This window comes from Anomaloglossus baeobatrachus, chromosome 5, assembly GCF_048569485.1.
Source record: "Anomaloglossus baeobatrachus isolate aAnoBae1 chromosome 5, aAnoBae1.hap1, whole genome shotgun sequence".
Taxonomy (NCBI): Eukaryota; Metazoa; Chordata; class Amphibia; order Anura; family Aromobatidae; genus Anomaloglossus; species Anomaloglossus baeobatrachus.
The window spans coordinates 380,804,984-380,820,454 of NC_134357.1; the positions used below are offsets into that span (position 1 = coordinate 380,804,984).

General features: G+C 44.9%; 1 protein-coding gene across 1 annotated transcript in view; it reads right to left on the bottom strand.

The window, feature by feature from the left end:
* The window catches only part of LOC142310154 (embryonic polyadenylate-binding protein-like), a 113,000-nt gene that overhangs the window by 28,568 nt on the left and 68,961 nt on the right, over positions 1 to 15,471 (bottom strand). Inside the window, exons 8-9 of the mRNA XM_075347640.1 lie at positions 8,002 to 8,097; positions 4,864 to 5,130 (exon numbers count right to left, since the gene is read on the bottom strand). Of these exons, the coding sequence (XP_075203755.1) occupies positions 4,864 to 5,130; positions 8,002 to 8,097 (363 nt within the window). The remainder of the gene's footprint in view (positions 1 to 4,863; positions 5,131 to 8,001; positions 8,098 to 15,471) is intronic.

Sequence of the window (15,471 nt, forward strand, 5' to 3'; positions counted from 1 at the left end):
ATGTGACTTTTTTCAATTTTAATACATTTTAAAAAAAAAACAGCATGCAGCCCCCCCCCCCCCAAAAAAAAATGTTGATACCCAGCAATGATAAACCAACAGATGGAGGCTGGTATTCTCAGGCTGGGGAGGACCCACCGTTATTAGGCTGGGGAGCTGCAGCCTGTTTATCTGTGCTCGATATCATATGGGGGACCACACGCCAATTTTATAACATTTTTACACCAATCTACAGTAACTCGCAGACACTGTCTGTGATTGCTTGCAGTCAGATACGCTGTCATACAGGTTGCGGGCACATCTTGCTGCAACCAATGACAGATGCCAGGACTTCCGGGGGCAGAGAAAGCAGTGCATATGGATGATAAAGGTAATGATGATAACGATAATGAGCAGCCCCGGAAGTAGAATGAGCGGTGCCGGAAACAGTTCCAGCCGCGCAAATAAATGGTAAGTATAATGCGCTTGCTCCAATCCCTGTATCCCTTCTACAACCATTTTTAGGCACCAGATTCTGGCCCCCATAGCCTTATATTAGGACTGGTGTCTGCCTAGATATCGGGGATCAATTCTAGGGCGAAACAGTTTTTGTTTTGTTTTTTTTTTAAAAAGCAAACAGACCCACCGATTCCTGTTATCTGCGGGTCCGCCCATCACTAAAAATAATGAAGTATTTTTCAAATAAAGTTTTTGTGTCTTTTTATTGGGTTAGTAATGGGGGTGTCCGATGGACACCTCTACATCAGTAACACCAGGGCTTGATGACAGATGACATCAACCACAACTACCATTACCCTTACTGCAACCACACCAGGGCAATTGGGAAGACCTGGGCAAAATGACACACTTTGCACATCTAATGTGATAGGCAGCTGCAGGCTGGTATTTTTAGGCTGGAAAGGGCCCATGTTCCTTCCTAGCCAGACAATATGAGCCTGCAGCTGTCTGCTTTGTCTTTCCTGGTTATCAAAGATAAGGGGACCCCACTTTTTTTTTATAAATTATTTATCCAGTTAAATACCCCTTTATTGCCTCATGAAAAGCACTTAAGTGTGAAAATATATAATATGAAGTGGGGCTGTGACATATATTGGAAAGATAATTTGCACCTATTTCTATCATCTATCTAGCTATACGATTATTTTTTTGTGCCTGTATATATGAGTTTGTGTGTATTGACACGTGGGCCTTTATAGTGTTTCTTATGAGATGGTGAAGGTGGTTATGATGCATGATTTTATACTACAATAATCTGTAATAAACTTGTTTCTTTGGGCAACTCCCTGCTTTGCTGCTTGTGTTTCAATAAATATTATTGATAGAAAAATGAATGCATGAAAAACACATGTAAAAAAAAAAAGCATACAAAAATACAAGGAAAAAAAAATCAAGTAAACTAATGTGTGGAATTGGTGCAGAAATTCTGCAGCATCTAAAACTCAACAAGCACTGATCGTGGGAACGTCCCCTAAATCCACCAGTTTGAGAAGTAGCTATTTTGTAACGCTGTTGCATTTTTATATTTTTTGGCACAACCGCTAAACAGTTTCAGCTTTTTAAATTGAACCAGAAAATAAGTGGTCTTTTCAGAGGCCAAAAAAGTAATCTGCAAGAAAGTTCTAAAGACAAATGGAGACACGCTATCGTATATACCAAGGTACACAGTTTAGAGTTACAATTAACACTAGAAGTCCCACATAGGGGTCATTTAACATTTCTACCTTTACTTCAGGGGGGAGCTCGAAATTTCTGGGACTTCTAGTGTTAAGTTATCATTGGTTATCTGGACTCTACAGCCATGCAATCACAGACCACCAAGAGAACTAACCCAGAAATCAGCATTTCATACAGTTTTTATTTGAAAATTGCTCTCGTTAATACATAATACTTAGCTGGACTGTGGGTTTAAAGGGAATCGGTCACCAGGATTTTGCCACCTAATCTGAGAGTAATATAACAGAGGCAGAGATCCTCATTCCAGCAATGTGTCACTTACTGTGCTGCTTAGTGTAGTTTTGATAAAAACTGTTTAACTCCTTCACGACCGGCCGATTTTTCGCTTTCCGTTTTTTTCGCCATTCTTCTTCCGAGAGACGTAACTTTTATTTTGCAGTCAATACGGTCATGTGAGGGCTCATTTTTTGCGGAACGAGCTGTACTTTTACATGAAACCATAGGTTTTACCATATAGTGTACTGGAAAACGGCAAAAAAAATCCAAATGTGGAAAAATTGCAAAAAAAAGTGCAATAGCACTATTGTTTTTGAGATATTTTATTCACCTTGTTCACTATATGGTAAAACTGATGTGTGGGTCTGATGCCTCAGGTCGGTGCGAGTTCGTAGACACCAAACATGTATAGGTTTACTTTTATCTAAGGGGTTAAAAAAAAACCAAAACAGAAGTTTGTCCGAAAAAAGTGAAGCACGTTTTGCACCATTTTCCACGACCCGTAGCGGTCTCATTTTTAGTGATCTACGGCTCAGCAATGGCTTATTTTTTGCATCTCAGGCTGCTGTTTTTAATGGTATTTTTGCACAGATGCTACGTTTTGATCGCCTGTTATTGCATTTAGTGCAAAATTTGTGCCGACCAAAAAACGTAATTTTGGCGTTTGAATTTTTTTTGCTGCCACACCATTTATTAATCAGATTAATTGATTTTATATTTTGATAGCTTGGGTATTTCTGAAAGCAGCGATTCCAAATATGTATATTTTTTAACACTTTAATTTTCAATGGGGCAAAAAGGAGTGATTTGAACTTTTAGGTATTTTTTTTTCACTTTTTTTTTATTTTACTAGTCCCCCTAGGGGGCTATATGGATCAGCAATCTGATCGCTCTGCCATATCTGCTGATCACAGCTATACAGCTGTAAACAGTAGATATGCTCATTTTCTGCCTCAACCATCTCTGGGCCGGGTGAAACCGAAAGTCAGTCATGTAAGCTACAGGAGTCATCATATGACCCTGTGCTACCATGACAACCATCGGAAGTCACGAGATCACGTCACGTGACTTCCTGTATCAGCCTGTGAGTAGATACTTACCGCCGATGCCATTATAATGGCGCTGTCATATATGGACAGTGCCATTTAAGGGGTTAAACGGCACGGGCAGATAACGATTCTGCTCGTGCCTAGCAGGCACACATCTCAGCTGTGAAAATCAGCTGAGATGTGCGCCGATCGCAGCAAGCAGCCGGCAGCAGACTGCGGGCAGTAACACTGACCGCTAGGACGTAATATTACTGCCCGCGGTCGCTAAGGGGTTAATCAGCAGTAGATCATTAGAGGACTACTTCGTCCGATGGCAGGTAAGTCCAGCATATTTATGAGCTCTCTATAACCGCAGCAGAGAAAACATTGATTTTATCAAAATCACAGGAAACAGCTCAGTAAGTGACAGATCGCTGGAATCAGGGTCTTTAGGTCTATGTTCTGCTGCTCTCAGATGGGGGAGCAAAAACCCGGTGACAGATTCCCTTTATTAGCAGCCTTAGACCTCATGTTTACAGTTGACCTATAAAGATAGATTCCACCATTAAGAAATCTTCAGACATTGTACATTTAATGCAAGTGAACTATGTATTAAAGGGAACCAAACATCAGGATTTTGGTATATAAGGTGCAGCCAGCGCAGTACTGGCACTATCAGGCACAGGCTGTACATACCATTAGTGGGCAGCTCGGATGTTTAGGCTGTGAAATCCAAGTTTATAAAGTTTGAAACTTCATCCACTTTTTGATTGACGTGTGCACCTCTGCTGATAATATCCAGGCGGGTTATGCACATGATTCCCGCCCCCCCCGCCTCCCTCCCCCTGTTCCTCCCTCTCTCTGGCTGTATGTAAATTTCTCTGTTCAGAAACACTGCGTCTAAGTTGGCGCCTGCGCATAGCGCTCATCTGCGCTGCCATGTTAGAAAAGCCCGCAGTACCTAGTATTGTGCATGAGAGAGCGGCGCATGCGCCCTCGCTTCTTCAGATCTCGTTGTGACTGGGGAGCGCGTGCGCTCACAACAGGACTGGAGAACAGCTGATCTTACCGATTAGCTGCAGCAGACGATAATCGTAGCAGACGTCTGCTGCAGCTAATCAGGGGTAAGATCAACTGTTCTCCAGTCCTGTTGTGACCGCGCGCGGCCCCAGGCTTCAGAATTATGGCACCGCAGATCAGCGCTATGCGCAGGCGCAAACTCCGATGCCGTGTTTCTGAATAGAGAAATTTACATACGGCCAGAGGGAGGGAGGAACAGGCGGCGGGGGGGGCGTTTATCATGTGCAGAACCCACCCGGATATTATCAGCAGAGGTGCACACGTCAATCAAAAAGTGGATGAAGTTTCAAACTTTATAAACTTGGATTTCACAGCCTAAACATCCGAGCTGCCCACCAATGGTATGTACAGCCTCTGCCTGATAGTGCCAGTACTGCGCTGGCTTTACCTTATATATCAAAATCCTGATGTTTGGTTCCCTTTAAATATCCTAACAAAATGCCGAAAGAAAAAGCACTGAGGGATGACTGCAGTGTGTTTTAGGATCTACTGTATGGCGACTATTAGCGACTATTAGCATGTTTCTACATGGAAAAGGCAAAGATAAGCTCCACAAAATTACAACACGGCTGTAGATCTGCTATCAAGATACAAATGTCAATGTCCAATTTCATACAGCAAATTTTGGAAAATCCTGGATGTGAGAACAGACCCAAAATGTGGACTTTGTTATTTGAGAGCTATACGTCTATGTCTGCACTATATAAAAGAAACAATGGACTTTGTTAGGTTGCTGTTACATAATGTGGAAAACCCCAACATAAGTTATAACTATGCTAGAATTAAAGAGAAATTAAGAGCTTACTGGGACCACAGGGGGTAAGTAGAAGCTTGGTGGTGGTGGTGGTGGCTGCTGGAATGGGACCGGCAAACTTCGAATTGATGCAAGTCTCTGCATATATTGGTTGGTAAGAATTGCCTTTCTTTCCTCCTTTCGTTGCGCCAGTGCTACATACAGAGGCTTTGTACTAACTATACGTCCGTTCATCTCTGTTACTGCTTTGGTAGCCTCTTCTGGTGAGGAGAAGCACACAAATCCAAACCCTTTGCTGTGTCCTCCATCTGTCATGACCTAAGATGGAAAGGCGTTTTAGAGATCATGAATTTTTTATTTTAGGGCATATTCACATGGCTGATATCTCATGCGCTAAAAAAGAAAATTAGAAGCAGATTTCAATGTTGTGACTAGTGTTGAGCGAGTAAGTTGACTATTCGTACTCACTATGCTGTTAGCGGGTACTGTCCACTACTCGCATATTCGTTACGAGTAGCCGGCACAATGCAAGTTAATGGGAAGTACTCGTTAAGTAGCGAGTAACCTGAAAGCCGTACTTTTCGTGCAAGTAGTGAATAGTACGGCTTTCGGGTTACTCACTACTTAGCGAGTATTTCCCATTGCTTTACATTGTGCCGGCTACTTGTAACGAATATGGACAGTACCCGCTAACAGCATAGAAAGTACAAATAGTTAACTACTCGCTCAACACTAGTTGTGATGCTTAAGCTATACAATGGGGCTATTCCAAGCATGGTGACTCCCAGGCTCCCTGTGTCGATTCCTCCAAGAATCGACAAGTCAATATTATTCTAACAGATTCCCACTGAAGTCGATGGAAGGCAGAATTCATATGAACTTGACATCTATTTCTCTGCAGAACACATTGACCTCCCCAAGCGTATTTTTTGCTTGAGTCGCTGCAGATAAGATTTCAAATTTAAAATGTCAAATTTTAAGACTACTTCTGTGCTACAACGTGAAAACACTCATATTCAAAGATCATGTACGTATGTAGTGATAATTATCACCACCTAGTCAAAAATGTGCCTCGTCAGGGGCTGTAGTATTCATGATGGTAACAGTAATGCAGCCCGCAGCAGGGCTTTGGCGTCAGAATCATATCGCCAGAACCAGAAGTTTCCATCCATTATCAATAAAGACACATCTGCAGGTTTTTCTCACTATCTTACATGAAAGTAGAATAAACAGTTCCTGTTTTAAGACAATTATGAACTAATTATTTTTATATTTGCCAAATGCCAGAATAATGAACAGAGCAGGTTTTAAGGCATTTTATTACTTTTTGTAAAGTCAATAGTTTACATACACTAAGAATACTATCCCTTTAAACAATATGGAACATCCCATATGATGATGTCATGTCTTTGGAAGATTTTGATTGGTTTTTTTTTTGCAACATCTGAGTTAGAAACACACCTGGGGATGTATTTTAATGCACACCTGAAACACACTGCTTCTGTGTGTAGCATCATGGGAAAGTCGTAAGAAATCAGCCAAGATCTCAGGAAGAGAATTTTGGATTTGCACAAGTCTGGCTCATCCTTGGGTGCAATTTCCAGATACCTGAAGATGCCTCGTTCATTTGTACAAACAATTACACGCAAATACAAACAAGATGGGAATGTCCAGCCATCACTGTTCAGAAAGAAGACAGGTTCTGTGTAACAGCCATGAAGGTGTTTTGGTAAGACATGTGCATATCAATCCAAGAACAAAAGCAAAAGACTTTTTTTGAAGATGCTGGTAGGATTGTGTCATTATCCACAGTGAAACATAAACTGAAAGGTAACTCTGCCAGAAAGAAGCCATTACTCCAAAAGAAACATATAAAAAGCCAGATTAACATGTGCAAATACACACAGGAGCAAAGACCTTAATTTTTGGAGACGTCTTATGGTCTGACGAAACTAAACTTGAACTGTTTGGCCATAATGACCATCAATACAGTTGAAAGAAAAAGGGAGAAGCTTTGAAGCCTAAGAACACCATTCCAGTTGTGAAACATGAGGGTTACAGCATCATGTTGTGGGGTTGTTTTGCTGCAGGAGGGATTGGTGCACCTCACAAAATAGATGGCATCATGAAAAGGAAGATTATGTGGCAATACTGAAGCAACATCTCAACACATCAGCCAGGAAGCTTGGGCGGAAATAGGTCTTCCAAACTGAGAATGACCAGAAGCATACTGTTAAACTGGTTACAAAGTGGCTTAAGGATAACAAAGTCAATGTTTTGGAGTGGCCATGATAAAGCCCTGATCTCAATCCTATTGACAATTATTTATGGGTAACAGTGAAAAGGCAGGTGCGAGCAAGGCAACCTACATACATGGTTCAGCTACACCAGTTCTGTCAAGAGGAATGGGTCCAAATTTCTACCAACTATTGTGAGAAGCTTATGGAAGGAGATCCTAAACATTTCACCCAAGTCATACCGTTTAAGGGCAATGGCACCAAATACTAATGAAATGTATGTTAACGTTTGACTTTGCAGAAAGTAATAAAAATGCCTTAAAACATTCTGGCTCATTCTGGCATTTGACGATTATAAATAATTTTGGTTCCTAATTGACCTAAAACTAGAGAGGTTTATTCGGATTTCACGTCAGATAGTGAGAAAAACCTGCATATGTGTCTTTATTGAGAGTGGATGGAAACTTCTGGTTTAAACTGTATGAGGAAGTCGAAATTGGAGAAACTGAGGAGTCGAAGGTTTGGCTTACCGACTCCACAGCACTAGTATCACTGGCAAAAATATCAACCATGATGGTAAGTCAATAGTGTGTATGAATAGGTTTGGAAACTGTCCAGGCAAAGCTGCTAAGCCTTTAATAATTATATAGCATATATGTATTACATATTATGGGTGGCTGTCATCACATGATATGCTTTATTACATGAGTTTTTCATGTCTTCATTGATAAACAGGCATATAGGAAAAATAAATTCGAAACTTATAATCTGTGTGAAGTAAACCATCTTCGTCATTAAAATGCAAACGTTTGTCATTAATGAGAATCACGCCTTGTGTCCGCCTATAAGAAGCATATATTGGGGAGCTGCACTCAGAAGTACCTAAAATTAATGCATCTTGTGCTACCTGTCAGTCAATCTGATGAACACTCAGAATCTAATGCAAGATCACCTTTGCACTGGTAATGGAACCAAATGGGGCAAACTCCCTTCTTAACCTTTCGTCATCAATTCCATCATCCAGATTTTTTACATATAAATTCACTCCCTGTAAATGGAAATTCTTAAGATTAAATCACTTAAAAGACAGACATTAAAAATTTTTCTGGCATTTTACAAAATGTGTCCTAGACTAGCTACTGTTCTAAATTAACCAAATGTCATCCCATCCATAAGTCATATAACCACTGCAGCCAATCACTAGTCTCATGTGCCGTACAAGCAAATATCACAATGTAACTTACGGAATAGCTGCAGAGGTCGCATAAATGGTGGAGGGGAGATTATCACTGCAGGGATAGTTGGGCGTAGTAATGGATTTAATGGGTACGCAATGGTTATTGCTTAATTCTATAAAATGTTCTACTCCTGGACAAATGTTAAATGAAAATACCCAAGCAATAAAAACACAATATAATAATAATAATAATAATAATAATAATAAATAATAATCATAAATATGACCTACATTAATAAAAAATATGTAATCACTTACCGGTAATGTGTTTTTTTTGAACCCATGATGGCACCACGAGAGAGAGGATCCGCCCTTCAAAGGACAGGAAACCTACAGGATAAATAAGGCTACATGCGCACGCTGCTTCTTTTTCGTGTTCACAAACTGCAGCCAAAACTGCAGCCAAAACGTCACCTTGTCAGAGAGCCTGGAAATGTCACAAAAAATGTAGGTGCTTCTTTGGTGCATTTTTCCTGCTTTTTTGGTGCGTTTTTGGCTGCAGTTTTGTCAACAATTGTTTCATGTATTTTTCAGTTCAAACAAGCCCATAATGCTTGTTGAATTGGGAAAAAAAAAATTAGAAAGAAATAAATAATTAAAAAAAACTGGCGTGCGGTCCCCCCCAATTTTAATGCCAGCCAGATAAAGCCATACGGCTGAAGGCTGGTATTCTCAGGATGGGGAGCTCCACGTTATGGGGAGCCCCCCAGTCTAACAATATCAGTCAGCAGCCGCCCAGAATGGCCGCATCCATTAGATGCGGCTGTTCTGGGACTGTACCCGGCTCTTCCCGATTTGCCCTGGTGCGTTGGCAAATCGGGGTAATAAGCCCATAGCCCATAGCTGAATCCAGCGGTGGCCGCGAGTAACCTCAGTGACAGCTCAGCTGATCGCGCTACTGCGTGGAGCTGACAGGAGCGTGGAGGACGGGACTTTCAGCGGTGGCGGTGGCAGTGAGAGGGGTCCATCATCTCCCCTGTGCGTGCACGCTGGGGACAGCGGTACTTCGGGGAACACGTGAAGGACGGGACTATCAGCAGCGGCGGCAGCGAGAGGGAAAAATCAATGTTTTCAGCTGCCAATGTCCATCCCCCTCACACTGCCGCCGCCGCTGATAGTCCCGTCCTCCACGTGTTCCCCGAAGTACCGCTGTCCCCAGCATGCACGCACAGGGGAGATGATGTGGAGGACGGGACTATGAGCGGCGGCGGCAGCAAGAGGGGGATGGACATTGGCAGCTGAAAACATTGATTTTTCCCTCTCGCTGCCGCCGCTGCTGATAGTCCCCGTCCTCCACATCATCTCCCCTGGGGACAGCGGTACTTCGGGGAACACGTGGAGGACGGGACGGGACGGGACCACTTGCCTGTTACCTCACTTCCTGACAAATCACCTGCGTTTTTGGTACCAAAAACGCAGGTAAAAGGCAGGTAAAATGCACCACTTTTGATTAGCATGCATTTTTCCTGCGTTTTTGATGCCCTCATTGATTTCAATGGGTGACAAATGTTGACAAAAACGCAGGAAGAATGAACATGCTGCATTTTTTTTTGTCACAAACTTTTGACAAAAAAAACGCTGACAAACTGCAATGTGCGCATGACAAATCTGACTTCTCATAGACTTTGCTGGGAAGTCAGATGTCAGAAAGTTCAGCTGACAAAACTGCAGCCAAAAAAGCAGCAAAAAAGCAGCAGAAAAAGGCAGCGTGCGCATGTAGCCTAAGGGCGGCGGGGGGCGTGGCAGGACATGGCTGAGTGAGGACGTGCTCTGTATCAGCTCCTTAGCACCAATTTCAAATCCACCAGCATCCATCTGCTAACATGGGCAAAACTAACCCCAGACGGTCAAGAACCCGCTCCTCCACCCGCCCGGCACCCCAGGGACCCGATATCAAGTCTTACCTTTCTGAGCCGAGGAGCCTGTCAGCTTAAGCTCCCGCGTGGCCTGCATGGGAGATGGAGGAAGCAGCTGCGGGTCAAGCAGGAGGAGGAGTGAAAGGCTGACACACAACCAGAACGACTGAGGACACCATGCACCGAGGCGCAATTGGTGAGTGCCAGGATGCCCTGGAGGAAGCCCCGACCCGGGATCCAGAGGGCAGTGATGACCGGGAGGCGTCATTGCAAGATGGCAGCGGGCACCAGCAGGATACTGTGCAACATGCAGGATCCCGGCCGGGAGGGGTGATTAATGCCTCGCCCGGATCATTGCCAGGCTACGGGGGAGCACGGTGCAGGGGAGGGGGGAGTCGCCCCTGGAAAACTACCTGCTCAGCAACCTCCCTCCTTACCTGCCTCTGCTGGATTCCGAGGTGAAGGAGGCTCTTTGGCCTTCACGGAGGATACTGCCTCGGGGCCTAGTGGTGCGGGCCCCCCTCCCTCCCTCGGAGGCCTTGGAGACAGCCGCATGGACACTGCAGGGGGAGGACCCCCACTCCTGGACAGTCCCCACAGTGATCGACAGGCTCCTCCTGGGGGGTAGCCCTCCACCAAACCCTCCAGCATTACTGGAAATGCAGCATTGTTACATTCAGGAGGGTCCCAGATTCCAAATGGCATAATCCCCAGCAAGCAGCTCCTGACCCCCTGAGGGAGAGACCATACCTACCCAGCGGCCCTCAGTGGTCATACCCTACAACCCCACATGGCACACAGCAGGGGGCCCCCCTCTGGCCCCCACGACAGGCCGGCCTCTTTGGCAGATCTTCTTGTTCTTCTGCAGGCTAGACCCACCAAGAGTGATATTGTGGCCCTGGCAAACCAGGTGGTGGCGGAGTGTAAGCAGGAGTTCGCTCAATTTCGATCTGATATCTCCTCCTTCACCTCCAGGGTGGATGACCTCACCTCTTCCCAAGCTTCCATTACTGCCTTTATTCATTCTCTCCAAAGTAAGCTGCAAGACCAAGCCAAGCAATTATTCTCCCTACAGCAAAATATTGATGACTTGGAAAATCGAAATAGGACAAATAATCTCGGTATAAGGGGCCTACCCGAGTCTATTATTCCAGCAGACATTCCCTCAGTTCTAATTTCCATTTTCAACAACTTCCTGCATCGCCCTCCGGGAGCCCAAAATGAGCTGGACAGGGCCACAGAGCGCTTCGTCCCGTGGACCCAGACAATCCTCGACCAAGGGACATTGTGTGACGTGTCCACTTCTACGCAGTTAAGGAGGCCATCCTGCAGGCGGCGAGAAGGAAGGCAAGCCTCTCTCTCACAATGGGAGACCAATCCGGATCCTACCGGACTTGTCTAGACATATCCTGGCCCAGAGAGCAGCCCTTAGCCCCTTGCTGGAGGTTCTGAGGGAAAGGGGGATCCAGTTCCGGTGGGGTTTCCCCTGCTCTCTGTCGGTCCGTAAAGGGTTCACAACCCACGTCCTGCCCTCCACAGAGGACATATCAACATACTTGGCCGGATTGGATTTGCCGGCCGTGTCTATTTCCACCTGGCCTGACACCCTGCTGCGACCTCTCCGTCCGGGAGGGAATGTGGGTTCCTCAAAGGGACCGTCTCTTGGTGGGGGCTTGACAGGCCTGCTGAGGAGACTGGACCGGCAGGGGGAGGGGAGATTCCGGCGTGCTGGTCCTCGTAATTAACGGGACAACACCTAGACTCCGTTCTGCTTGGGCGAGGACACGACTGCTGATTTCAGTTTCTTCCCCCTGAGTCTGATTATCCTCCGTCGGTGAGAGGGTTTCGGAGCGAGGAGTCATGGTAGTCTCCTATTGCTCTTGGGCCGTCTATTTGCAGATTAATGTGACTGTCAAACTGTACAAGGTTAATACAACATATGGCCATCACCAGAACACTTCTGTGTGAAAAAGTAAAGATGAAAACTGAAAAGAAAACACCCAGTGCAGGGAGAGAATATAAGGGTGCAGTCATGGGTTCAGAAAACACACATTACCGGTAAGTAATTACGTATTTTTCCTTCACCCTAAGATGGCACCACAAGAGAATTACAGCGAAGAAAAAAAGAATCTAGAGAGGGTCTAAAGCCTGGAGAACCAGTCTCCCAAAGGTGAGGTCAGAAAAGGATAGCTCTAACTTATGTGTGTAGAAGGTCGAGGGCGAGTCGCTTTGCAGATTTTCTCAATGAAGACGTCAGCTCTTTCTGCTCATGAAGATGCCACCGCCCTCGTGGAATGAGAATTCAGGCGTGCGCCTCACCACTAACTGAGTAAGCGAAGGTAATGGCCTCCCTGATCCACCTTGGCAGAGTGGACTTTGAGGCTCTAGCCCCCTTCTTACTACCTTGAAAGGAGACAATGGCTTCTCCTTCCTCCAAGAACTAGTGACCAAGGTATTGACTTAAACACTGCCAAACATCCAGACAATGCCATCTCTCCTCATCATCCTTTGGTTTATCACAGAATGATGGAAGCACAATCTCCTGGGATCTATGAAATTTGGACACTACTTTCGGAAGGTATACCGGGTCAGGTCTTAACACTACCCTGCCTTCAAAGAATTGCGTGAAGGGAGGGTTGATTGACAGGGCCTGAATGTCACTGACCCTGCGCCGAAGTTAGGGCTATCAGGAGGACAGTCTTAAGAGACAGGCATTTTACCGAAATAGAATCTAAAAAGGTTCAAACAGGGGACCTGTCAGGGCTGCTAATACTACATTAAGGTCCCAAGGAGGAAGGGCTAACCAACGCTTAGGTTTGAGACGGGAATTGGCTTTAATAAACCTTAACACCCATCGGTTCCCCGCTAGATTATAATTATACAGGGCCGCTAACACTGAAACATGAACTTTAAGCGTACTGACCGATAGACCCTGTTCTAAACCTCTCTGCAGAAATTCCAAAACTGAGCTTATTGGTACCTCCCCTGTGAAACTAGCACCCGTAGACTACAGAAATCTTTTCTAGATTCTACAATATATTTTTGTGGTCACAGGTTTTCTACTTACTAATAAGGTGGAAACTAAATTGGGGAAAAACCCCTGCTACTCAGCAGTACCCTCTCAAATTCCAGGCCATCAGGAGTAATCTGACTGTCAGAGGATGGAAGGCCGGCCCCTGGGAGAGGAGATATGGGTTTTCTGAGAGAGGAGATCCGGGATCGGACTGGAGATCGACATTTGAGTCAGCCAAAAATTAAAAAAAGAAAAAAAAAAAAAATTGTCTCTTTGGCCAGAAGGGAGCTATGAGAATCACCCTCGCTTGGCCATCTCTGATGATCTTCAGGACTGTCAGAAGTAACACTAACAGGGGAAAGGCGTAGGCTAAGTTGAAGTCTCACTTCATCAATAGGGCATCTACAGCATAGGTTGCTCCCTGGGGGTCAGAGAGCAAAACTGATGAACCTTTCTGTTCTGTTTGGTGGCGAATAGATCTATGACCGGAGTACCCTATTTTTCTGCTATGTGTTCGAAAATTGACTGTTTGAACTCGCTCCCCCTGTCTCAGCTGAGTGCGGTTCAGGAAATTGCCATGTAATATAGTCTTTCCGTCTTATATGTATTGCAGATAGTGACATTAGATGTGTCCTGCTAACTGCAGGATTCTGTCTGCTATATTCATGAGGGACCTGGACCAATGATTCAGATAACCTACAGACACCTGATTGACAATATTCATGTATGATGACTGTCAGTAAGAGGGAAGGAGATTCAGTACTTCACGCTCCACGGCTAAGAGTTCCCTGACATTTGAGGACGATGCTGCCTCGTGTTGACCAAAGTCCCTGAATCAGATGGTCTTGTAGGCGAGACCCCCAGCCCGTGACACTTGCATCTGTTGTAACCACTTTGGACACAGGGACAGACCATGGAACCCCTCTCGCCAATTTCCTCCGGTCCAGCCACCACTGAAGGTAGCTGATTGATTCTGGTTGCAGAGTTATTCTCTTTTCGAACTTGTCTCCAAGAACCGCCTGATTCCTCAAGATGTCCCACTGGAGGGCTCTGGTATGCCCTTGGGCCCAAAGGACTGCCAGAATAGTGGATGTCAGGGAGCCATGGAGAGACATAGCATCCCCGAGAGACATTTTTGGAGCTGTTACTGCATGCAGCACCAGACTGTGGATTTTTTCTACCTTGGTTGGAAGACGACTACATTCCTGAACAATAGAGTCCAGTTTAAGTCCCAAGAAGATCTGTACTGTGTTTGGCTCCAATCTTGACTTCTCCCAGCTCAGTATCCAGCACAGATGTTCCAACTTGGAACAGACTTCCTGAAGGATGAGGTTACAATGGCTGAGCGAGATACCTACAACAAAGTCGTCTGGATATGGAATTACAAGGACATTTTTTTTCCCGTAGATGAGCTCTGATCTCTATCATGAGTTTCGTGAACGCCCGTGGAGCAATTGCCAGGCCGAAGGGCAGGGCCCTCTACTGCAAGTCCCTGATTGTTCCATCCATGTGAACTGCCACCCTGAGATATTTCTGAAACCAAAGGTCTATGGGGACGTGATAATACATGTCTTAAGTCCAGAACAGTCATGTGGCAATCTGGAAACAGATATTCTGGTGGACTTCATGGACTCCATCTTGAGGGACAAAATCTGTAGATTTTTGCTTAGCCCCTTTAAATTTATGATGGTGCGAAAGATATTGTATGGCCTTACCAAAAAGAGTGGGGAATGAAACGGGCAAGAAAATCAGTCCTAATGGATTTCTTATCTCTACCTCTAGAGCCTCCTGTTCACCAGGGGAAAACCTGGGGATGTCAGGAGAAATCTTTGGGGGGGGGGGTTGAAATGGCAACTATAGACCTGATCTTATTATGCTGAAAACCCAAGGATTTAATGAAATCTTTTCCCAGCCTGGAAAAAAGTCATTGAGTCATTGAGAGGACTTCTTATCCTGGGAAGGGCCCTTGAACATGAACATGGAGCCCTTTCCTTCTTTTTTCCAGTGCGACCAAGAACTCCGGTCCCTGGATGGATTCTTACGGTTGTACAGTCTCTTGTGAAAGGACAGTTTGAAGGAGGAAAAGGACAGAATCAGAAGGATGTTCTTTTTATCCCTCGCCTTCTCAAGTACACAATCCAATATCGGTCAGAAGAGAAACTCTCCTTGACAAAAGGAACAGAGTTTGGCTTTCACTTGCAGATCTCCTGGGAAACATTTCAACCGTCTAGCTGCATTAAAAAGCGCCTCTGATTTGTCAGCCAATCTCATCGAATCGGCTGATGCATCAGAGAGGAATGCAGCTGCTCCCTGGAT